This window comes from Rhagoletis pomonella, unplaced genomic scaffold (assembly GCF_013731165.1).
Source record: "Rhagoletis pomonella isolate Grant_MI unplaced genomic scaffold, Rhpom_1.0 Rhpom_scaffold_00002, whole genome shotgun sequence".
Taxonomy (NCBI): Eukaryota; Metazoa; Arthropoda; class Insecta; order Diptera; family Tephritidae; genus Rhagoletis; species Rhagoletis pomonella.
Window position 1 is genome coordinate 11,193,780 of NW_023458556.1, and position 25,677 is coordinate 11,219,456.

General features: G+C 35.0%; 2 protein-coding genes across 2 annotated transcripts; one reads left to right on the plus strand and one right to left on the minus strand.

Annotated features, from left to right (window-relative positions):
• Positions 1–4,185: 4,185 nt before the first annotated feature.
• Positions 4,186–13,799, plus strand: LOC118733087 (cytochrome P450 306a1). The gene is made up of 7 exons (XM_036462291.1): positions 4,186–4,441; positions 9,483–9,798; positions 10,110–10,258; positions 10,488–10,693; positions 10,761–11,112; positions 11,180–11,489; positions 12,827–13,799. The coding sequence occupies exons 1-7, from the start codon at positions 4,409–4,411 to the stop codon at positions 13,090–13,092; spliced, it is 1,632 nt and encodes a 543-aa protein (XP_036318184.1). The 5' UTR covers positions 4,186–4,408; the 3' UTR covers positions 13,093–13,799.
• A 101-nt stretch (positions 13,800–13,900) lies between these two features.
• Positions 13,901–24,081, minus strand: LOC118733088 (cytochrome P450 18a1). The gene is made up of 5 exons (XM_036462292.1): positions 23,177–24,081; positions 20,373–20,494; positions 18,856–19,285; positions 18,433–18,697; positions 13,901–15,486 (listed from the first exon to the last, which is right to left on the minus strand). Exons 1-5 carry the CDS (start codon positions 23,556–23,558, stop codon positions 15,072–15,074), a joined length of 1,614 nt encoding a protein of 537 aa, XP_036318185.1. The 5' UTR covers positions 23,559–24,081; the 3' UTR covers positions 13,901–15,071.
• Positions 24,082–25,677: the final 1,596 nt, after the last annotated feature.

Here is a 25,677-nt window from a genome sequence, read left to right on the forward strand (position 1 = left end):
CGGTAGCAGATAGGTAAAAAACACAACCCTACAAGGACATATGTCCAAAAGAGAGACTGCTTCAAAGGCCAATGAATACTGGTATAACTTGTTAGAGAAATGGTGATGATCAATAATACATACGAACAAAATTGGTTGTACCAAGGTTGCGTTGAATGTAGACCTTGAAATACAAGCTTAAAAGCCTAAAGACGATTTGCATAGATGATGGTACAAACACTAGGTTTCAGAAAGAGAGTGACATTTATATTCGACCAAAACTTACGCTGGAAAACTCACGTAGGTAGGCGAAACAGCGAAGCAAGCTGTAGGAACATCTCTGCTGCGTAAGTCCATTGAGGGGAAAAAGTGGAGGTTTCTCCCAAAAAAATACTGATAACTTATACATCAATTACTTAACTGGGTTGATAAGAGAATCAGCCACACAATGCAGAGCCATGAAGACGCTCACCATGATGCGCAGACTTAACTGCAGCCATGAAGGCTTATCCAGCGTCATCCTTGGAAGCTTTTCTAGAACTCACCTCCCTTCATATTTATATTCAGACTATCCAGTCAAAGAAAGCTATGGTAAGGATTCTGGTCGATTCTAAGGTGAACAATCCTTTGCATACGTTTGTTCAAGCACCAAAATCTAGGGCCGTCTGACTTACTGAAGGTGTTGCCCATTTTCTTCCTTATAAAATAGCAAAGCAAAGAAAATGCAAAAGACCGCCAGCAAAGCATTATTCTATCATCCAAAGGCATGCGTATATATGTACTAATATCAGCATTTATGTACATAAAATGCTGACAGTCAAGAAAGGGCAAAAAGGTGGAGGAGGTGGTGATCCTCGACCATCTTCAACCCTGACGAGCTTGCACCTCCGATCTTCTGTTTCCATGCGGTTCAGGAATACTTCCCAAACATATTCGTATATCGCAGAAAATCAAAAAGTTTGCACATTTTTAAAATATGATACCTCTGTTAGAAACATAAAAAAGTGTACAAGCCGATACATACATGCATACAGTACATGCACATTAGGGCGTGGCGAAAATTTTATTTTCCCCAACTCCTTTGGGATAGTGAACATATATTGCATAATAAGGTCAACTGTAAGCCTCTAAAATATTAATCGATTATTTATGTAGTTGCAAGAGGCCGCGCATCGACTTTCAAAAGACACAAAGCGCATTGGTCGAATAAGATGGGGTCTTGTGCGTTTTATTAGATAATTAATCTGTAAATGCAAACGGCGAATTTTAATGATCTCATCCCTAGGACTGTCCTTTATGGCAAAGAATACACCTATGTTGTTTATTACGAAATCAAAATATATTTAGGAATCGCTCAAAGCGCTCAAAGTATTCCATGTATTTTATATGGGGAAAAGCATATTTTATAAATATTTTTTGATTTAAAAATAAAAAGAAGGGGTTATATTTTCGGTATTGAACAATCCTAGAAGATAAGAGCATTAAAGTTTCGACTTCGCTTTTTTTGGACCACCCTATTGCTCAGCCTTATTTTATTTAGTTAATGTATGTATCTGTTTGAAACTACTATTTATACCGACAAACTTTTAATCTTACTGAAAAATGACATAGGAACGTGGGATACTAAATTTAATAACCTTTAATTATCGCGTTCGCCATTCATTTTCAAAATCATACACTTTTAATCAATTGCGCGGGCTAAATATTTGTTTTAAATTCATCTTTCGTAGCGAATTATTATTGGCTTAGACCTAAGGCAACATACTATTTCTATTACAATACGACCTACGAATGCCTTTTACTTTTCCCCCATACAAAAACGACCCAGCCTAATGCACATATTTACATAGGTAAATTTGTATTCAAAGAATTTTTTAACGTTAGGGAGAATAACGTAAGTCGTTATAACATTGGGGCATATTCGTAATTAAAATAAAGTCGACTCTAAAATTAGTGGCAGCTTTTTGACATAAGTTTCAATAGAATATTCGTGAGTATACCTCTGTGGATTTACAAAAAAGCATAGCGAAGAAAGCTAAAACAAAGTTTCCAGCGTAAAAACCCCCAACATATGGAGATTGTGAGCCCTATCTTATATTTGAGGTTTAAGACTGAATTATTTATCTATGATATATTGCACTCATTTTCATTCTCTCCAGAAATCTGTAGGGGTTAAATCTTTATTTTAACACCTTTTGTGTTAAAGTCATATTTTACTTAATCGCATGTAGCATGATTTAAAAAATTTGTATTTTAGATAAATGGCAACCCTATCTCCAATTAATGTGAAAACCTTTGCTGGGCGTGTATACGCCTTCCATTTGATACACATATTGTGTTATTAAGTTAGCTTAAATTTTTAATATTCGTTGTTGTATTTTTTAGAAAGGTGGCCACCCCGCACAAAAATGTTTTTAAATCTCTTCAAACGCTTTTAGTTTTGATGAAGAAATTTATTTATTTTATTGAGCCGTTAAATAATTTTATAATTTCAAATATCTGGTAACCTTATTTTTAAAAGTTTTTTACTACAAAAAAAAAATTAACACATCCATTGAGCTACTCGTGCGGTTATGAAAACATAAAATAAAAAAATTTTGTATAAAACAGATAAGATTATCGGTGATTAAAACACACTTAGTAAAATTTTTAAGTTAAAGAAGGATCATAGTGTAATTTTCTGAAGAATTCTGAAGGGAAGTGGTCTTATTGGATGAAAAAATATTTATATTTTAACGCTTTTATAGCAATTCTACGAAGAAATTTATTTTCCCCATTTAAAATACATGAGAAACTTTAAAGCCCCGGCGGCACGTGTAAATATTATGCGATTTCAAAATAAAAAAAAAATACGTTCTCATTATTTTTGATGTTCTGCAGTTCTAGCGGGTGGCAGCATGAAAAATACAAAAAAAAAATATTTTCCTATGTATTTCGGACCACCCTAATATGTATACATATTGCTTTGTGGATAGATATTTTTACTTTTCGATATTTTTACTTCGACAAAGTCATTCACTGCCCTTCAAAGTTGTAATTGGCATCAATGATGTGTGTCCCAATACGCGAAGACTTTTTATTTGTTGCGAGGAGGTACGTTGTTTTGCTCCCCTTCACCGTTTGAAAAGCTGCTCGAGACTTGACAAATATTTGACTTTTTAACAAACTGTACTGATTGTTATGTGGTTTTGTCCTTCAACCACAGAAATATCAGTATACCAAATATGCAAATGAAGTGATATAAATTTAAATATTAGTGAAAACGTATTCGGTGAAAACTGATCTATGCGTTTATTTTCATGAAATGCTGAGACAGTCGATTAATGCGCAAGAGATTTGATTTCACGAAAATATATTCTGGAATATTTTATTGAAATATCTACATACAAATATATGTACATTAGAGTGGTCCAAAAAAAATTGTCCAAGATAGGGCTTGGGACACCCTCCAAATTTTTTCCTTTTGCCGAAAGAGTACCCTTACGTTTCTAAGTATATATTTAGAGGATGCTCATATTTTACTCTAGAAGTATTGTGTACATATATTAAACAAACAATTGGTTAAGTAACCTAAGAATATTTCAAATTTAAAATAACCAAAAAAATATCAAAAGCTTCAGTTGTCATGGCAACGGTACCTTTTTATAAAAATCACCAATATTTTTGCCAGTTTCGCAGCGATCCAGTAGCGTATTTCAAGTTCATTGAGCACCCTGTATTGGTTGCAGTAGAAAACTGAAAATTTGTATAGATGTTTCAAATATTAAAAGGAAACAAACTAAGGCGGTACCCCGTTTTCTAGGATCGAAATTTTTTTTCTCCATACAAAAATTCTACCACTTTAATGTACGTACATATGTACCTATGTACATAAGTGTGTGCATTCACTTTGTATTCGTTTGCATAAGGGATTTGTTTTTTTGCATATCAGTTAAATATGTATATGTGCATACCTATGTATGTAGATTCCGTCTGTGCTACATACATATGTATGTACTTGATTTCAAATATACCTACTCATGTTCAAAGGTGTATACATACATATACATATATATAGACGTTCATATATGTTGAGGCGTTTGGATAGGATTTTTTTTAATGTTTTAGTTACTTTTATTGTCAGTATAGTCATCATTTTTTTTTTTATTCCTCAGGAAATTTACATTTCAGTTACGGATATGAGCTCGATATGTGGCATGAATTAGAATCCGATTTCAGTTATTCTTCAGCTTTTGCGCTGAATGTACGCGGCGTCGTTGGTTTAGTTTTGAAACGCAATATATTTTGTGGTTGAAAATATCCTTAATAAAATTGACTAACTAATTTGGAAGAATATAAAAAAAAAAAAATAAAATACAAAATAAGCAATAATAATTTTTAAGTGTGTTAATGCACTTAATTAGTTAGTTGTTTAAGGAATACATAGGCGATGAAGAGTATGAAGGCAATAATACTCGCTTATGTAAGTATACATATGTATATATATTTATTTATGTAGTTTTGTTGTGGAACCCTTAATTTTAATGTTGTTTTCTGCGCTTGGGCTTCGAAAATCGAGTATCGTGATTATTACAGAAAAAATGTTTATTTGAATTGGTTTTAACCCATTACTACTGTACTGTACCATTACTCAAGTAGGTCTAAAAACGTATCTTCCCTTTAAATGCTAACTTTGTTCTAAGAAATGTGTTTGAAAGGCAGATAAATTTTAAAATATATATATACTTGAGTAAATTGCCATAAAAGAGTTTTTTACAAAAATCAAATCAGCTTCAAGATCTACAGGATCTAGGATCTGAGCCCATGTAAGAAAAAAGAGCAGATTTTTTTTATTTATTATATGTTGGTTAGCATACAGTTTTAGAGTTTATTTGTGGACAGATAGGCCTCCTAAGAGGTTAATATTCAAAATGGTGAAAAAAGTGGCTTTTACTACGCACATAAAAAAAAAAAAAATGATTCCAAATGCACAAATGGCATTTATAAGCTCTTAACCCTTTCAGTACAAAAAATCAACCGTTGAAGCTAAAAATCTTAAAATTTGTATACCGGCTAATTTTGGGTGAGTTGTGATTTGTATTATTTATTATTACCCTGAAGGCATTATATTCGTTTTTGGTTTTAACAACTATGTTATAACAAGATGACATTTTTAAAATAAAAGATTTTTTTAACCGATTTCATGAACTTGATAAAAAATTTGTTTCGAGATTTTTGGCGATTGTTTTCAGAAATGGCTCTTTTTCTTTTTAAAAAATCTGGACACTCTGATTCTTGTGCACAAGTGCGCTCTGGTATGTAGGTCGGTAATACCACCAGAAGATAGAAGAGCATCCCCGACTTGGTAATTCTTTTTCCAATGAAAACATTTCCATTAATACAATTTCTCAATAAAAAGAGGAATTTAGACCCACTGTAAAAATAATTTTGATAAGGTGGAACATATCCTGTTAGAATCTGAATTCTTCTGTAGCCTCCTAAGCGACTATAACGCCAATTAGAAATGCCAAGTGCAACCAAGTCCTTCTCTACCTGGTCTTTCCATCGCAGAGGAGACCTTCCTCTTCATCTGCTACCAATATCGCGTCCCGCATTGTCTACTTTCAGAGGTGGAGCGTTTCTGTCCATTTGCATTTCACGACCATATCTAAGCTCGAGTAAAATTAAATTAATAAATGAACGGAATTAACTCTCTTAACTTTACATTTTCTCTTATACCGTTTTTGCGAAGAAGGTCCAGCTTAGTGAAACTGCTGAATTTTATGCTTATTTTTTAATATATAAATTTTTGAAAACCACAATAGATGCACATTTGATAAAACTGTGGAACATTTGCGATTTTTTTCTGAGGAATTGGTGAAACCAATTTTTTTCGATTGGCGATTTGCATTTTTGTTTTTTCATTTTGGAGTGAGTGATCGTAGAGCAGCATATAAAACCATTAGAATTAATTTAAATGCAAATATTTTCACATAGATGGGGTTTCTGCGAGGTTTTGTATACGAGGAATCTGAATCTGCAATTTGTTGTCTAGAAGAATAATTGTTTGCACTTTTTCATTGTTTTTCTTCCAAGTTTTTTCGCTAACTTTTTGAAAAACTTGGTTTCATCAATGCAGTGTAGTGTAATATACTTATATTTGAATAAAAATTGCTTTATTGTATCTGCTGATTACAGTTTTTTTTTAATAAGCTTAAAATTGACGAGGGGTTTCAGGAAGCTGAATGATGTTTTGTTATATTCTGTATACTTCCATAGATTAAGTTTAATTTACAACATGATTCAATTGTAAGTTATGTAAATTATATAAATAAAATATACAATTTCCAGCTAAAGTTTTTATAAAGTAAGAGGCAACCTCCCTTTGCTATATGCGGATATACATATGTACATATTGAAGTATGCACATAGCTATGTATACATAGGCGCATATGAGCAAATTAAAATATTTATAATACTTGTAATGAGCCCCGAAATTTGGGTAAGCACAGCGAAGAAACCTGAATAATGTTAAGTAAAAAATTAAACCTGATATTTATGAACATACTTAAGTATCATTTAAAGAACTTTGCGAAAAGACAACATTTAATCTTGTATCGTTAGAGACCTCCAACTTAATTTTTAAGTTATTTAAGGACCCAACGCTACTTATGCCTAAGCACAGGTGGGCGTGAGTAAAACAGTCTCTTTAAGATATAGTGCAGCTGCCGAAATGCATGTCTAAGTGCTTTATTATTATTGTTTAAAATGTTAGTCAGGGTTATAATCGATTCGTTTGCCAAATTCTAAAAAAAAAAAGTTAAATTCGTCCAGCCGTTTCTGAGTGCAGAGACACCACGTTTTTTGTTTTTAATTCGAAGGAACGCGGCAGATCTGATGACCTTCACAAGAAAATTCCTTCTCATATTATATACATATACATACATAGATGGCAATCCTAAGCAAATATTATTTCAAACTGAAGTTTTTTAAACTATGAATTCGACGTTTCAAACCCCCTCCTAAAGTATTTTCAAACTAAAAACTTTTTAAATATCTTTCATCTGACGTCCTGACTCATATTTAAATTATGTAATTTATAAATTGTGTAAGTTGTATTTGATTTTTTGAACAAATGGCGACCCTAGGAGTTAAGAAATAAAGCCTTTCCAACTCATTTCTATTGATAACGATATTTAAATAATTCACCTAACTTATTAAATTATTTGAATTTAACTTTTTCAAAAGGTGGCAATCCTTTTCAAACAACAAAACAATATTCTACATATACTACGTTCATGCTAAAGCTTCCTTAAAACTTTTTAATTTGACACTCATATTTTATAATTTCATGTAACATGTCTATAATTTAACTAAATTCGACTTTTGAACAAGGTGGCAACCCACTTCAAAATTATTTTAAAACTACAACTTTTCAAATCTTATTTGTATGATGTCGTGATCAGCGTTGCCGTTTTGGTCCAATTGGACCAAAATTGCTAGCTTCATTCTCCTTTGGTAGTTTGGTTGGTTTGATGAAGCTTTTGGTAGGCAAAAATGTTTTGAATATTCAATTGAACTTGGCATTAAAATTTGTTCACTTTGCGTTTACATGTTGAAAACATTGCTTTCACTTTGCTCACACGTAAAAGTTTTTTTTTGTTTTTTCTAAATTTTACTAAGCACATAATTTTCTAGAAACAAAAACTCACTTCCCAAAGCTATGATCGATCATCTGTTGAAATTGAACGAAAAATTGCCTATCGTCTTGAAAGAAAAATTGGTGATAGGCAATTTGCAAAGTGTGAGTTTATTGGTAGAAAAATGGGGAGAGTATGCAAATTGAAACAAGATTTGGAATTTTGTTTTATTGAAATGCATAAAATGTCTGATTTTGTTTTTTTTAACATTAAAAATGTTTGATATGAATTCAATTTACCTCAAAGGTAATCACATTTGTACAAAGATTTTTTTACGCAATACGTTAATTCTTTGATTTAAAAGCCCGAAGCATGAATGGTTAACCAACACTGTAAACAATTCGTGTAGCTAAAAACCCTGTACATCCAAGAAATCCCGTTTTAATAATGAACAAAGATTTGGTAGTTTGGAAACTGATTTGGTAGGCGTTTTGGTACCTAAAAATAAACTCAAGTGGCAACACTGGTCGTGATACATATTTCAACTAAATGGTAAATTAATCAGAATTCGACTTTTAAACGTGTGGCAACCCCTTACGCATGTATAATTTGGAAATAAAGCCTTTTCAAACCCACTTCGCTGGATAGCCATCTACTAATAAAAAATTTAACTCATTTGATAATTAAAATTTAAATTTTTAAATAGCTGGCAATCCTATTAAAGCACCTCAGAGTTATTTATTTTATATTCTATTTTGCGTGGGTAATCAGGGAACGGACCCCTTTTTGTGGGGAATTTCAGTTTACGTGCTGATGAACTGCTCTTTGTTAGCAATTAGGTGTTTAGTAATTTATTTATTTTTTGCTTCATTGATGCCATAATGAGGTAGAAAAGTCGCATAAGAAATGCAACTACAACTAAAAGTACTGATTATGCAATCCTGCATTACCGTTTATTTAGAATTTTCTTTGTCGCATTTGTGTTCATAAATATAACGAATAAACACTTTTTTTATGTGGAGGAAAACCGCAACACTTTCGGAAAAAAATTTAAAACGAAAATTCTTAGCCACTTGAAACTTGCACTTACAAAAATTGAGTGGGCTACAAAATTGCATATTCAAAATCTTCCTAGAAAATCTAATAAAAAAGCTCGAAATTTTTACGAAAGTTTGTAGATTTTTTTTTTAAATTACACAAATTTGAAACTTGAATTTATACTTTTTTTTTTTAGAATTAACTATATTTTTATAAAAAAAAATCATCAAATTAATAACAAAAATGAGTTGGCTACCTGGTACAAAGTAAAGATTTATTTTTGGTTTGACACTAAAATTTGAATATTTCCTATAAATTTGTTATTTAAGTTCCTGCGGAGCTAACATTTAATTTGATATACATATAACTGTAGCTGCTTAAGATCGTCCAGAATTCCTCGTATAAGGAATAATATATAGATGAACATGTACCCTCTAAGCACAGCTGCAGCAGTCGTGGATGTAACTACGTGAAAAGCGGACTTTGATTTATTTTGCTTTCATTTTGTATACATTCAAATACATACATACATACATACGTACATACAAAATTTTTCTTAACGAATAACATTGGGATCATATAAACTTTCTTTGATGTAATAGCCAATATGCCATGGAGAAATATTTCTTGGTATGAAAGCTTTTCAGAATACATACATACATATGTACTGAGCTTCCTAGAAAAGTGTAGAAATAAATGTACAAAAACTGAGTCACTCCTTTGGAATGCAAACCATTGCAATGTAAGCCTGTCCCTCTGCAATTTCTTGTGAAGCATACATATTTGTCTCATTTAAAATCCTGCCAACGATAATTGAATTTAATTTCTTTACTGCTTTATTTCCAGTATCAATGGTTCTTGGGCTTCGTGCTGCTCTTAGTCATCATAAGTGAAGTGCGACGCACGTGGCGAGCGCGAAAATACCCGCCCGGCCCCTGGGGTCTACCCATACTTGGCTATTTGCCCTTCCTCGATAGGCGCGAGCCGCACAAGACACTGACAGAGCTAGCCAAAAGCTATGGACCAATCTATTCGCTGCGGCTGGGCAATGTGAATGCGGTGGTGTTGGCCGATGCGAAGTCGGTGCGTGAATTTCTGAAATGTGAAGAATTGACCGCGCGTGCGCCACTCTATGTAACGCACGGCATAATGGGCGGTTTCGGTAAGTGCAAGTAAAAGTGTGTGTAAATATGCCACTCACTCACTGCACAGCATTTACTGCGTGTGCGAACAAAACAAAAGACTTAAGCAGCGAACTTTTTTCCAGTTGCGATGTGTGTGAACAAAAAATGTTTAATTTTTTATTCATTTATTTATTTTTTATTTATTTTTTTTGTCTCTCTCGCCAACTGTTTAGCATTTATATTTATGTTTTCAGCGCAACGGTAACTTTCGATTTCTTGAATATCCCTTTTTTGATACATTTTTTTGTATATTTTGTGCTGTTTTTGTTGTTGTGTTGCTTTCTTGCAGGTCTGATCTGCTCTGAAGGAGCGCTGTGGCGCAATCAGCGTAAGCACGTCGTTGACTGGCTGAAAGACTTGGGTATGACAAAAAAACAATGCAATGCGCGTAAATCAATGGAGCAGAGAATAAAAAGTGGCGTCATGGAATGTCTGAAGGTAGCTAATTCATTCATACAAGTGTGCGTAAATATGTATCTATAGAAGCTGGTAGAACGACACGGCATGACTCAGTAACGCAGCCATCCGTATTGGATAATTTACTTAATGCTTAAAATTGATTAAAAAAATTGCTTAAACGAGAGTAAAAATGGCAGCAAAATGCAAAACAAAATGAAAGTGAATGTGTTTGCTAATTTGATTTTAATCTTTTTCATTTGTTTCGCAGTCCTTTTGCAGTGATTCCAAGAAACCTTTGCCTTTCGATCCACATCCCGTGCTGCAGCATACGTTGGGCAACGTCATCAATGACTTGGTATTTGGTGTGAAATACGCACCCGATGACGTCACCTGGAATTATCTGCAGCAGTTGCAGGAGAAGGGACTCAAGTTGATTGGCGTTTCGGGTGCGGTGAACTTTTTGCCTTGGCTGAGGTAGCGCCCACCATTTTAGTATATATTGCATGATTATATTATTTTCTAACCATTTTTTTTTTTACAGATTTTTGCCCTGGAATCTGAGCGCCATTCGTTTCTTGCTCGACGGCAAAGCGCGTACACACGAAATTTATAACAAAATCGTAGAGAAACGTGAAAAGTCTTGGGAATATCGAAAATCTGTGACTGAGGAAAGTTTTAATATACTCGATCATTATATTGATGAGCGCATGCGACGTGAACTATCCGATGATCCGCAAGAGCGTCTATCAACTGATGAGTACTACACGCAAGATCAATTGCTGCATCTGCTGGCTGATTTGTTCGGTGCTGGGCTAGACACCACGCTTGCCACACTGCGCTGGTTTCTCTTCTACATAAGCAAATACCAAGAGCTGCAAGAGCAGCTGCGAGCGGTGCTTGTGCTACGAAATATTTCATAGTGATTAAATAATTCACTTTATTTTTTGTTTGTTGTTGTAGGAACTCTCGAAAATACCTGACAGCGAGTTTGATTTGGATCACCTGGAAAAGTGTGACTTATTACGGGCATACATATCTGAGGTGCAACGCATACGATCTGTTGTGCCTTTGGGAATACCGCATGGTGCCGTAAAAGATTTTAATCTGGAGGGATATTTGATACCGAAAAATTGTATGATCATCCCTCTACAATGGGCCGCACATATGAGTCGGTTGAAATGGATTGAACCCGAACTCTATTGGCCCGAGAGATTTTTGGATGACGATGGTCATTATCAACAGCCACCGGACTTCATACCATTCCAAACAGGTAAGCGGAAAGTGAAATATATTTGTAATATAACACAGCCCAACTTGACAGTTGCACATTGGATATGGCTAGCCAATTGTAGTAGATTAATGCTCGCTGAATCCAAATGCGAACTAAGAATTACTCTCCACATCAGGTTTTTTTAAGCCAGTATAAGAAGAGATATACGCATGAAAATGTAGTATACTTATATGATAACAACATATAGCTCCCATACGACTGATTATTCAGATATGTGATTTCTCGTTATAACTCCTCCATTTATGCAGCTAGAAATGTGAAATTTCGCACTATTTTCACTTATTATTAACAGAGAGCTTACAGTGAAAATAAAAAAATCGGGGGTTAACTTTAAAACTCCTTTAATTGGACAGTTAAAATCGTGAAATTTCGTGAGCTACTTTCTAAGTAATCATACAAAACTCTACTGAGATCGGTGATGTATAAGCTATATCTCCAATAACACTGATTGTGCAGATACAAAAATTTTAATTGTAGTAATCTGTTAAAATAAAATTTTGCTTTGTTCATGCAAGGTATGAAGCCTTCGGAGAGCACTGCTCTTACTGTTTTCCTAACCTAAAATGCCGTTGTGTTGGCCCGAATGTCTTTTTTATTTCACTGTCAATTGGGCCAAAAATATTCTGTTTTAGACTTAGGCATTTACTCACTATTTTTATTTCTGTCAAAAAAAGGTCATTCGCGTCCAATTTTTTTTTTCAAATACCAACACAATTTAATTCAACTTTGAGTGACGTTCGTTCACCCTACCTTTGTCTTTCATCCTTTGAATGAGTTTATTAGCAAAGAAAAAGGAAAAAAGGCTTAGAAAATACCTTTCCAATGATACCTCACAAGTCTAAATCGGAAGAGTTTAGGCTCAGTTATTAAATTTTTTCGTATACCAATCTTTGAAAAAAAAAATAAAAAAACAGCATCAAAAATTTCATTATTACGATTCCATTCAAAATTTTTTAAATTAAAAAAAAAAAATTTATGCAATTTTTTTAAGTTTGAACCATTTTTTCATTTGAGCTTTAAGAAACAATTTTTATTCATAAAAACACCATTTGTTGAACTAATAGTGTATTTTTAGTTAGTTGAGTTAGAATAGTACAAAAACTCACTCACACGTACACAAAAATATACAGTAGAAAACCCTAAAATTCTCACCTTGATGTTAATACATTCTCTATGAATTTTACCCAATACACCTGGGAAAAGCTTCCTGTAAAATATGGAGTATTTACCCAGTCTCTTCCGGTAGGGTGGTCTTAAATTATTTAAGAAGCTTCTTCATTAAAAATTGTTTTCTCCTTCATTCTCTTTTCCAACAGGTAAGCGCATTTGCCCCGGCGAGGATTTGGCACGCATGATGCTCTACCTCTTTGCTGCGCACATAATACGCAACTTCCACATACGACTGAAGCTCGAATATGAAGATAATAGCTATCGCGGTGAGACTGGCATGACATTGGTGCCATTCTACTACGAAATAACTGCAAAGCCTGTGCGAAAACCGAAGACGTTTCTAGCCAGCGACGACGTTAGAATGTACAAAGATGTCACAGTGAAGAAGGATATCAAATCAAAAACAATTTAAATAAGATTTTTAATTTTTCTTTAATGTAGTCTCTATGTAAATTCTTTTCATAATATTGATGTATGAGTTATTTTATTTTTTTTGTGTGTGTTTTTTTTTTAACTTATATAAATACATAGTACATAAAAGTTAGATTTTTTCTACAAAACATTATAAAAATCATGCCTATGTAGGTAAAATGGTATCTACAAATGATTAAATGAGTAAAAATGTAACAAAAACAAGATATTTACTAACTGATAGACATACAAGTTAATAAAAATATGAATACATTGAAATCTTGCATCTATAACTTTACACACTTCCAATGAAATTTCATTGTGGGTAGAATATGTACATCCCTTTAGGAAATGCGAGCATTGGAATGCATATGGAAATATTTCAGAGAACACCTTTTGGAATGTATGCAGAGTTTCCACGAGTAGCGTTAAGGAATGTTTTTTACTATATTTTCAAACGAAAACTTTACTCACGACTTCTGCTAAAAGCGAGAAGGAAGCGGCGTAAATTTTTCAACTGCTTCGGTGTTCGCGCGAGGAGTGATAAGGAATGTTACCGTTTCATATCCAAGTAGAAGTAGTCTTAATTTTCCTAGTGGGATGTACATATTTAAAAACTTAGTTAGGCGCATAAATATCTGCATTAATTCTGAAATGAGTATTTTGTAAACTTCGTTGTATGTAGCTAATTACAAATTGGCTCGTGAAATCTACTGAAAAATGACAATTGAATACAACTTTTGTAAATTGTAAAATTTGATTTTGAAGATTTTTAATTGATGTGCATTTTTTCTTTTAATAATTTTTAGTTTTTTTAATATTTTTTAGTTTGTTCACGATTTTCCTATCATATTTTCTATTTCGCCCTCCAACGTAAGCTTCTAAGTAATTCTTAACTAGTTTCTATACATACATAAAATATTCTACATAGATGGAGTATAAAACTAAACCACAGTTGACTTAAATTAATTACCTATGAATCTTACACAAATCTACTTACAAATGTGTGTATGTATGTGTGCAAGATACACACTAACAAATAATTTATTTATACAAAATATAAATGCATAAATTTACTGAACACAGCTTCTTGGGGGTGCTAGAATAGAACATGTTGACAAAAATTTATTGGTTGATTACTTGGCTGGCTTGCGGCTTAAATGCATACATAAATAAAGATATGCATACGTATGTATATATTGGCGCTTACCTACGTCTGTTTGGCAGCAGCTTAAGTGAGTGCTTAACCTAAACAGCAGCAATTAACTAAGCTTTTGCCAAACTTTTGACTGTACCAATGCGCGTTAAGTTCTATGCGCTTTTTTAGCTTATAAGCACTCTAAGTGGTAATACAAATGATTAAAATTACTTAACTGTCACTTAAGTGCCACTTAAGTAGCATTAAATATTTAAATAAAAATACTATAAAGTTTGAATGTATTCAAGAAAACTATACAACGTTGTATTTTTATCCGCTTTGTCCCTCTACTCTCTCTGTCGCTCTCTCTCTCTCTTGTATAAAGCTTGAAAAACATCTAAACTTCCTACTTCGTTGTGCTGCTCGCTCTCTGCCAAGATACCTAACTACTGTCAAATTACAGTTTACTGCATCGCTTAGCTTATTTGTTGTTATTGTATTTTAAAAAGTTTGTTGGTTTTATCGACTGTCGTCAATTAGGAACAAAACCGTGCCCTGGAAACGCATTTCAACGCATGCGCCTCGCATGCACTCGCGTATGCTTTGTTTAAACAGCTCTCTTGCTAAACGCTTGTTCATAACATTATGCGCGTACATACGTTACCGCTCTCTCTCTATCTCTCCATCTCTCTCTCTCTCTCTTTTTCACTTTCGTGCTCGCACATTAGCAGCAATGCGCGCCATCATGGTAACACGCGCACCAGCTATGCACCATTGTATATCACCTTCTCACTCCCACAACCGCAGGCGCTCTCTTTCCGCTCGGTGATTCTTATGGCCACTTAATTTGCGCCTACATTGCGCATATGATGTGGTTCCACAGTGTGTGTATTCAGTATCAGCGGTCGTGGCGTTAGGCACACCTTGAATGTCTCGGGTGTAATGGTGGCGCCCACATTACCCTTCAAGCTGGGCAGCGGTTGACCTTCGGGCAACGTTATATGGAAGCAATGCATAAATGAGGAGAAGAAGAGGAAGAGCTCCATGCGTGCCAACACATCGCCAAGGCACATGCGACGTCCCACGCCGAACGGGATGAAATACTCGGGTTTGCGCACCTTACCTTCGGCGTCTAGGAAGCGACGTGGATTGAATTCTTCGGGCTTCTCCCAGAGATTGGGATCCATGTGTACGCTGTTTATGAGTGGAATGACGTGCGAACCGGCAGGGATTTTGTAACCATTCACTTCGACATCTCTGGAAAATGAAAGAAAAGAGAGAAAAATTAATTGATTAGTTGGGCTGAAAGATTAGTTAAATATTATTTTGTAAGTAAGTATGTAGATGTTAGTTGGGCGTTAAGAGGCGTTGTCGTTGCACTGAAGGTTATTAAAGCAGGTCGTTAGGAAGTCGTTGGGAGAAGTACATACTTACATACATACATGCATACATATGTATATGTGTATGTCTCTAAAGCTTTAAGCATATGTAATTGTTGATTAAATCAAATTTTGCTGATCGCACACAAAACGCAACGCTTTGTACCTACACATTTGCGCATTTCATGTGAATTTAGTTGTTTTTTTTTTATTTAAAAATAAAATAAATGGTATATAAATAAACTGCGTTTCGTAGAAGCTTTGAATGCATTTCTATTGAAAACTGCAGCAAATGCCCGCCCGAGACAGCAAGTGAAGATCATAAAATACTACATGCGAATGTACGCAAAGGCACGCACACCTTCACACAAACACACAATGCAAAAGCATGCGCTGTAGGAAAACGCACTAGTGCCGAACTGGCTGGGTTTTTGGTGAATTTAGAACCATAACTGGCGAATTTTACCCTGCCATGTCCTACGACTACGGGAACTTAGCAAATTTGCGTATCACTTAATGGAAAAGCTTAGAAAGAAAATACATATATACATAGGTAGTACGAAATTTTAGAAAATGATGCATTTTGAATTTGTCCTACTTCTTTCATAATTTTTAGCAAAAGTAGGCTCATTACTTTTTTCGACTGGTGTGGATCTAATTAAAATCAGACTGGTTCGTTTGAGGCGATAAAGGACTAGTACTAAACTGAAAATTTGATTCACTAGTTTGGGGTTTTCCCTGCAGGGATGTTTGTACCCATATGTGCATGAGTATGTGTGTTCAGTGATGCTGCGCAATTTCTGACTTTTTGATTGCCACACACTCTTGGTACGCGCTTATCAGGTGCAAGTTGTGCCCCTCTGGTGGTGGCTGCGTTGCCGTTAACTCTGACGTAAACATGCATTTTTTTGATTGCATATACATATGTACTACGTATACATTCATATTTATATATACATTTTTATTCAAATTTTATTATAAATATACTTTATCAAGTATTTAAATAATATGAAGCATGTAGTAAATGGCAAGTTTCCAGCAGCTGGCTCGCTTACCGCGCCGCTTTCAGCCTCGAACGCGGGCAAGTGCGTGATCAAGTGGCAGTGGAGTGCCGAATGGCTGCAGCAGCTGTTAGCGTTGTCGCGCTATTTGCACTATGCTTCGTTCGCAATTGTCGCTGCCGCCAATGACAGCAATATATCGGTGTGGCGCGCGCGCGATTTTTAATCAGCAATGCGCCGTGCGAAACTGGGCCAAACTACGCATCGCGTAGCAGTACGTGTGCGTGGAGTGCGCGCGCTCTTCCGCCCGCTGGCCCAATCATAATTTATGTATGTGTATGTAAAGGGGGTTTGATTGCATTGCATTTGGCGCGTCGATTGCGGTGTATATTACATACGAATGTACATATGTATGTATGTATATTGACGCACGCAAGTGTCAAGCACTTTGTAGAAAAGGATGCACTCATTGACAGCTGCTTGTTTGGGGGTGTGTGTCCGTGCGCGCGGCTTGCATGCTCGCAAATGCTTTGATGTGCACGTTTGACGCTTGATTGCCGTGTGTGTAACAATGAAAAATGCGTAGATAGCTTACTTCGGGCATTGCACTCGCGCGCTGATGTTTATGCGGCGAGGCATTAGACAAAAAAAAAATGAATAAAAATTGGTGGCGAGAATTTTAGATAGATGAACGCGTTGCTAATGTAAACTATTAAAAGAATTCTAAGTTACGCATGTTGTATAAGAAATTAATCAAAATCAAATACATATGTTGAAAGTAGGGAACTAATGCTAATTGATATACCGAATTTTTCAAAATTTTTCCCACTCTCGACAAGTCAATTGTCAATTGCTACCCATCGTTTTATGAATGAAATACGATACTATGTTTTCACTGCTTTTTATTGTGATTGGAGTTCATTTCTGCGGACCTAGTACATATCTGTGTTCGTATGGAACAGTAGCTTATGTCGAGAAGCTGGCTTTAGTATAATGCGGCATTCTCTTTCTTCTGTAAACTACAAGGAATTTTTTGATAAGACTTAATAAGAATATAGGACTTCTTCAACGGCTCGGCGCCAGTGGGTCATTCGCAATCGTATGCTACGAGTGCCGCATTATACTAAAGCCAGCCTTTCGGCATAAGCTGCTATTCCATACGAACACAGATATACATACCCACACATATGTGCGACCTTATTTGTGAGCGTATTAATTTGTATGTGTCGCTGAACAATTGTTTATTTGTTTATTGCTGTGGTTGCCCATTTTTACGCTTTTATGAATGAATGAATTGGAATGAATGAAAAATGGACGCGACGGTGCGCGCAATTTTCCGCCAGCAAAATAATATGCTACAATGATAGCAACAACAACAACAACAAGAAGAACAGCAATCGTAAGTAGGCAGCACAACCGGTCATTACCGTAAATACGTATAATAAAACGGCAACAAAGCTGCGATAGTAGCTCAACCACTTGGCAATTACAAATTTTACACGCTTCGATTAAATACATACATACATATATACAAACAAACATACGCTAACAAAACCGCATAAATGCGCGTATGTGCGTTATTTGCGCTCGTTTGGTCTGCAATGTCAAATAACAACAGCAACAACAATGCCGCTAACCAACTAACCACCATATATCACTTGACAACTTGTTGCGCTTACGCACATGCATACATACATATGTATGTATATGCACATAACTAGATATATCTGAACAATGTTTTTACTCGTAGTTTTTCTTTTAAATAAGCATTTATTATAGCAACATGTTTTATCATCGCTTATGGGGAGCGAGCGTAAACCTACCTTGTGGGCGAGTGTGTAGTCGCGAGCGGCACAATGGACGAGCGGCGCATCGACTCCAAAATTGTCGATTCGGTCACTGGCAAAAATTGCAAATCCTCAATGGAGGGCAACCGATGACGACCGACAACCTGATCGAGCTCCTCTTGTACGCATCTCATCGCTTCGGGATTGCGCAGCATGAATACATTAATCCAGAGCAAAGTGGTTTTGATCGTTTCCATGCCGGCGGAGAAGAGATCGATGACGACTTGAACGATTTGTTCGTCTGGTGGAAAGTAGAGGAAGAGACAAAAAAGCAAATGATTTGATTAGAAATGCAAGCAAATTGTATGTATGTATGTATTTAGGTGGTGGGTTGTGTGACAGGAACTCTTCAAATTCCTTTTTTCAAGTTACTTTGATTTTTTCATCTATACTACTCACCATGATTTTTGCCATCGAACAGCTCTTCATCACGTCCCTCCGCCTTCGCCTTCTCAATTTCAACCAAATAGAAATCAACTAAATCCCTTATATTCGCTGGATCAAAGCTCTTTTTGTGGTCATCGATGACATCGCGATAGAATTTCTGCATCTCTTCGCGATTTTTAGCGATTTTCGTTTTGGCAGTTAAAATTGATGGGAAATACTGTACGGTGGGTATGTAGTCGACTGTATGTATTTCACCAAACAAACGCATACCCTCTTCGATGAGGAAATTGAAACGACGGAATTTCGGATCATCAATGGAGAAACGTACGGACATCATAATATTGCAAATGACATTGCTAACGGCTACACTGATGGCGGGCGCCATATCCATAGGCTGACCTTCGGAGACGCGTAAGTTGTGAATGTATTCGTGCACCTCGGTCTGTTGATGGGCGAAAATTGAAAGTGAAAGAATCAAAATTATAAAAATCTGGCAGAGCGAATGTTAGAAGTAGTTAATGTAGAAAATGTGGAGCGTGTGTGGTATGTGAGTGGATCGCATTTGAAAAATATGAAAAGTGGAGTCAATTTAATCTCAAGTCAGTTTTGAGTATCAAACAAGTAACGGGAATTTTGAACGAAATTTTTTTCTAAAAAAACTTAAATTTTGATGAAAAGAGCGGCAAAAGCGGTTCATTTCACGTGTGGATGTTGTTTCGAACTTACTTAAGGGTGCTTGATATATGGAAAATTAGAAAAACTTGCTTGGGTAAATGTTTAGTTTGTGGAACGTTTGTGGATTGTTATGGAATGATGAAGTGTGGAGCTTTTTAAATTTCAAGCTAGTTTTGAGTAAGAAAATTTAATATTATTCATATTTGGAAAGCTTGTATAAATTGTTGCAGCGCAAATTTTAAAATAATTTTTTGTTAAAAAAAATATTTATTTTGATGAAAAAGGCAAATCCAGAGTATTCAGATTTATTTCCGTAATTTCTTTTTAACCGACATTATGTTTTTGACATTTGAAAGGTTTGATGTGTTTGACACGTATAAAAAAAGTAAACCTCGGAAGAGCAAATGTTTAGAGTAGCGTTGAAATTGTGAAGCTTCTGTGGATGGTAAGTGGATCGCATTTTAAAATGTTAAAATGTGGCGTCTGTTTGAATTCTCGACTAATTTGAGCATGAAAAATATATACTACTAGCAGGCGGAACATATGTGGAACTTTTGGAACTCAAGTTTTAGAAATTTTGTTTACTTGTACCACTTATTTGTGAAAACGTTTTCTAAGTGAAATTATTTGTTGGGCTTGACATGTGTAATATAATATATTCATAGCCAGTTTCACGAAAGCAATTTTTCTGAAAAAAATTTTTTGTTTGAATTTATTATGACAGAAGGCAAAAAAAATTTTACACTTAAGGAAAAAAATAATTTTAAACTTACAGAAGGAAAAAAATAATTTTACACTTAAATTGCTGTTGAAACCAGTTAATGATAGTTTTTTTTTTTTAAATAGACACTTACCATAATACGCTTCTCCATAACATGCTTTCCATTTCCCATATAAGTCATGCCGAATTGGCGTAGTTTTTCGTGCAAAAAGCGACGCTGATCCTTCCACAGTTTACCGGTGCTATTGATGATTCCTGTAAGGAGAGAAGACCACAAAAACTAAATTGGTTAAAAAATTGTTTGTAAAAGATGGTAAATTTACTTTTAAGAGTGAAACTTTATTATCTCAAAAATGGAGATTTTGAAAGTATTCCCTACAAAACCCAAATTTTTAACTTTTTGTTTTGCCTTTTTAAACTGTTACCATAAAAGCGCAATTAAACGAAACACTAACCAGCCTCCTTTGCTTTGTGGCGGTGAAATTTCAATTAAACTTCAAGCAAAAAAAAAACATATTTATCGGAGAGAAAATGGAATTTTTTACACTTCTCAACGGAATTTTTCGTAATTTAAGTGCATTATACAACAATAACAATTTGTTGACAAACAAATTACACCAAAAAATAATACCAAAACAAAAAGGGCGCGAACAAGAAGAAGAAAAAACTTTAAACATTTTGAAGTGCCTACCAATTTTTGGTATTTTTTTTTTATCGCTCGGTATGGCCAAATAATGCGCTGCGGCTTATTCAAACAAAAACAAAAAAACACGCACACACACACACACCAAAATCTTTTCACGAATTTTTGCCGCAATTGAGGTAGTCTTAAGGCGCGCGAGAAGTGAAAAAAAAATCAGCATTAAGCTTATGACTGAGGCAAAGGCAGCAAATGGTGAAACGGAACTACATACTTCGCAGTAAGTGTAAATTGCCAGTTGCAAAGGGTGAAGGCGCTGCCGTGTGACTGCCAGCTGTCCTACTTTGTGATGCACGCACGCACGCCCTGCTTGCTAATTACAAGCGCAGAAATTACAGAAACCAAAGGAAATTTAAGCGAGCGCGCACGCCGCGATAAGACAAATTTGCGAGTGAAATAAAAGTGTGAAAAGAGCAATAAAAAATTTAATAAAAATTAAAATCGATGTAGGTACATAAATCTGCATGTTTAGCAAGTGCTGAAATTTCGAAGTTGCATGAACAATGATAAGAAATAACGCTGCTGGTTTGATGAAGTCTGAGCACCTTTGCTTTAAACTGCGAAATAAGCGATTCGAAAGGAAATCAAAATACACCAGCGCCAGCGCCAGCTTGCACATATGCAGCAACAATGTAAAGCGGAAGAAACGCGGTGCTTAGTAAATACATAAAATAGTACTATCAGCACTAATTGGGTCCTGGGCATGCTCTGGCGACGCTGCCACCAACCAACCAACGTTAAGTTACTTTAACGCCCGAAAAAATATTTCAATGCTCTTTGCAACGTAATCGTCGCAAAGCGAGAAAAATATTTCTTAGCGAATTAAAAAAAAAAAAACTAAAATCATCTCGCGAGTAAGTTAGAAAAAAAAAATATATAACTAAAAACCGCAATTCAAAACATAAACTGCTGTTTTCATTGGCTCATTTTTCATGCTACTTTGCATTTTTTTTTTGCTTTCGGCTCTCACAATTCGTATTGTTCTTGCTTGTTTATCACTTGTTTATGCTTTCGATTTCCATATCAGCTTACGCCCATACATATGTACCTACATATATACATACATATGTGCATACGTATTTATTTCAAAAGGTGTGAATTTTGCTGTTATTCTTTTCTTTTAAAAATTTATTTTTATATATTTTTTTTTTGCAAAAATTTTGTTTACATTTTTGTTTGTTGTTTGTTCCAAACTCCTTTTTTATATGTTTATTTTTCTCACTGAATACGCGATTTTTTATAGCATTTGGATTTTCTGTAAACTTTGTGTTTGCATATTTTTTTGTTAGCTGTTTAGTTTGTTTTTTTTTTTTGGTTCGATTCATTCTTAACAGGGTTTTGGGTGCACAATTTTTTATTGTTTTTGAACATTTAAAGGTCTCGTGGTAATGTAATTCGAGCGACATTTGATCGAATTTCAAAAAGTAATTCCGAGTTAATTGCGCATAAAAATAATTGCAGTGAACAAAATTTTGGCATTTATTGAATTGAAAGTTTGATTAAGCAACATACTCACCTTAAAAAAAAATAACAATAAAATCAATTTTGGAATATTTTTTCTGGTTTCTTTAAAAGCCATTTTCACGAAAGCTATTCAGTGAAAAATTATTATTTTTATTTGAATTTAATATGAAAACTGACAGAAGGGATACATAATTTTTCACTTGTAAAAACACCAGTAAGCAATAATTTCCAGATATTTCAAAAAAAAAATATATATCAACGCTGCCAAAGACTGGTTTTCACCATTTCATCTGCTGTTAAACTTTTTATTTGCATACCGAAAAAATAAAAATAAAATTTTGTATTAAAAAAATAACAAAATGGTAATTTTGTAAAAATAAATTTTGTGTCCTGGCAGTAATTAAAAAAGTTCCAATTCCATACCTACTTTCCACGCTTTTTTACTTTTTTCAAAAATTAATGAAATTAAATTTTACATGCTTCAATTCTAATTAGCAAAACTTAAATAGACGATCTTATTTTTTTTATTTCATTTTGGGTATTTTAGAGATTTTGCATTTTTTAATATTTTGATAATATTTAAAGTTGTGTAACATTTTCGAAATATTTAATAAACTTAAAAAAAATAAAAAAATTTACTTACAACTTCTCACTAAACACGTCTCCTACTCTTTGACACATTATTCACTTTCTTGCTAGAAACCTTGCTATATCAGCGCAAGTAATTTTTATTTTTATTTTTTATATATTTTTTGTAACAATTGTCTACTCACCAAAACCGTTAAGCGTTTGCATGAATGGCGTATCCGGTCTGCCGGTGAACTCCTCGCGTCTAAAACATTCACGTATCATTTTGTAATCACTCATCACTACAGTCAATTGATTGCCCAGGCGTGTCGAGAAGAGCGAACCATATTGCTTGGCCAATTCCATGAAGCGTGTGTGCTTCTCGTTGCCCATAAAAAATAAATAGCCGATAATGGGGAAGCCCCACGGCCCCGGCGGCAGCTTGCGCAGCTCGCGATAGGCGTTTAGCAGCCACTGCAGGAAGCTAATCAACGTGAGCACCGTGAAAAAGACGAGCAACAGGTGCTGCAGATCATTGGTTGTGCATTGTCGCGTTAGCAATTTTATAAAATATGATCCTGCAATCATTTTCGCCAATTTATTTTGTTAGTTTTTTCAGTAGGGAGTTGTTTGGTGTAACAGTCAATTTAGTTTTTAGTTTTCCAACTGCACTTTTTGTTTAGATTGAAACTTTTTCAGAAACTTTTTTTTTATTGTGGTAGACAACTTTCACACTCAAATAATTGTTTTTATGCGTATATAGTCTTTTCTCTTAAAAGAGCATTAAATATATATATTTTTTAATAATTATCAAACTTTTATTTTACATGCGCTTTAATATAATATTAACTTGCCGGTAAAGCGCGCTTAAATAATTTTCTTATTACTTTGTATTAATTAATTAATTTCTTAATATTTTTCCCAACTCTCGCCAACGCCCGTGTTAAGACGACTTCGCGTTGTGCGTTAATAGATTTCGACTAATGGCCCATACGTATGTCCTTGCTACTTTTATAACCGTCAGAGCTCACAGCCGACTTCTCGAACTAACGAGTGATCGACGACGCGACGCTGTACGCTCTACGATCGTGTTAAGCGTTTGAGCCAGTCAAAAATCATTCTTGCCGAAGCGCTAGCCAAACTAAAGCAAAGCAAAGCCAAACGAAGTGTGTGAAGCGCACCGCTGCGAAATGATACGATCGAGCAGCTGAAACCCGAGCCGGATACAACAAATGCCATCGTTGCCGCCGCCGCCGCCGCCGCCACCGCTGCAGCGCTCGCCACACAGCCACACACAGCGCGTAAGTGCAGCGAGCAAATATCGAGCTGCATACGCGGTAACTCAGATGGCTAACTAAGCACCACATCTCAGACAGAAAAGCTGACCACTCGCAATGAACAACAATTTAAGTTGGCTAAAGCGCAATCCGCAGCGCTCAACTCTGACCATATGTAAATCAACTGGACACTCAAACAGTTTACTGGTTTGATCGCTAAGCTGAGCTTTAAATGCTGCTCTGAAAACAGCATGCGCGCGCCCGAAAAAGCATTTTATATTACCTACCATTGTAGCTGATAAGCGCTTTTTGAAGCCGGCATTCCGCGCTCAGAATATTTCTAAGGCGTTTGAGTGTGTTCGGTGCACAATTGAGCGCAACATGTTTGAGTGTTTTTTTGAAGAGCGTTAAGCGCTTTTGAGTGAAGTCGCAATTCGAATTTACAGCCTGCACACTCATACACTCACACACTTGCTAACGCCGCTCACAGAGCTCAATATGTCAGAGCGCTACTCCACTCCAAAATGCTCGGTACGTCGGCAACACTCTCTGTTTACGTTTTGAAAGACTTTTTGCTGACGCTCTTTGTTATCGCGCTTATCAATTGGTTCGATAGTTTGACGCGTGTGGACGTTATCAGTATCCAAAAGAAGCAAAATTGTATTGCCGTGTTTGGTGCAAACATTTCGGGTACGCGCAACATGTTTGCTTAACACTTAGCTAATAATGATATTAAAGATATCTAAACAGTATCTACGTCAACGGTGTCATCGAAAAAAAAAAATTTGAAAGCTATGTATCTTAAATCTTGTTTAAGAAGTCAAATTAATTGCGACCTTTCGTGGTGCGGAAATGAATTGACAACTTCTTTGAATGCAATCTACCGAAAGGTCGAAATTGTTGGCTTAAATAGTAAATGTTGGCAACGGCGCCGCCGTGCGCTTATGCTTTTTTAAATGCACATTCTTTTTATTTTTATTTTTTTATAATGCTTATGTTTGTATCATATGTATTTATTTTTATTATCAAGCTACTGCACTCTCAAGTCGACGCTGCAACGAAACACAAATAAATATTGAAGTTGTTTTACCAAAAATTCAGCGTCGCTGAGGCGCTAAAACAAATTGATGACAATCTACATACGTACGTATTTGCATTTCAGGTCAATGGCATAACCTTCATTAAAATGTCTACAAATAGACATACTTACATACATATAACGAAAAGGGAGGTGAAACATTTGCGAATTAAAAATTCAAAAAAGTGTAAAATTGAAATCATAACAAATCGTTGACTCTAAAATATTGTCATAGACGATGCAAAGAGTTGAATGAATTTTTTTGACGTTTTAATATAAATAAAAAAGTGTAAGTAAGTGTATGTTTCACATTTAAAACAAAGCTTAGAAATGCACAGGAACGTAGAAATTG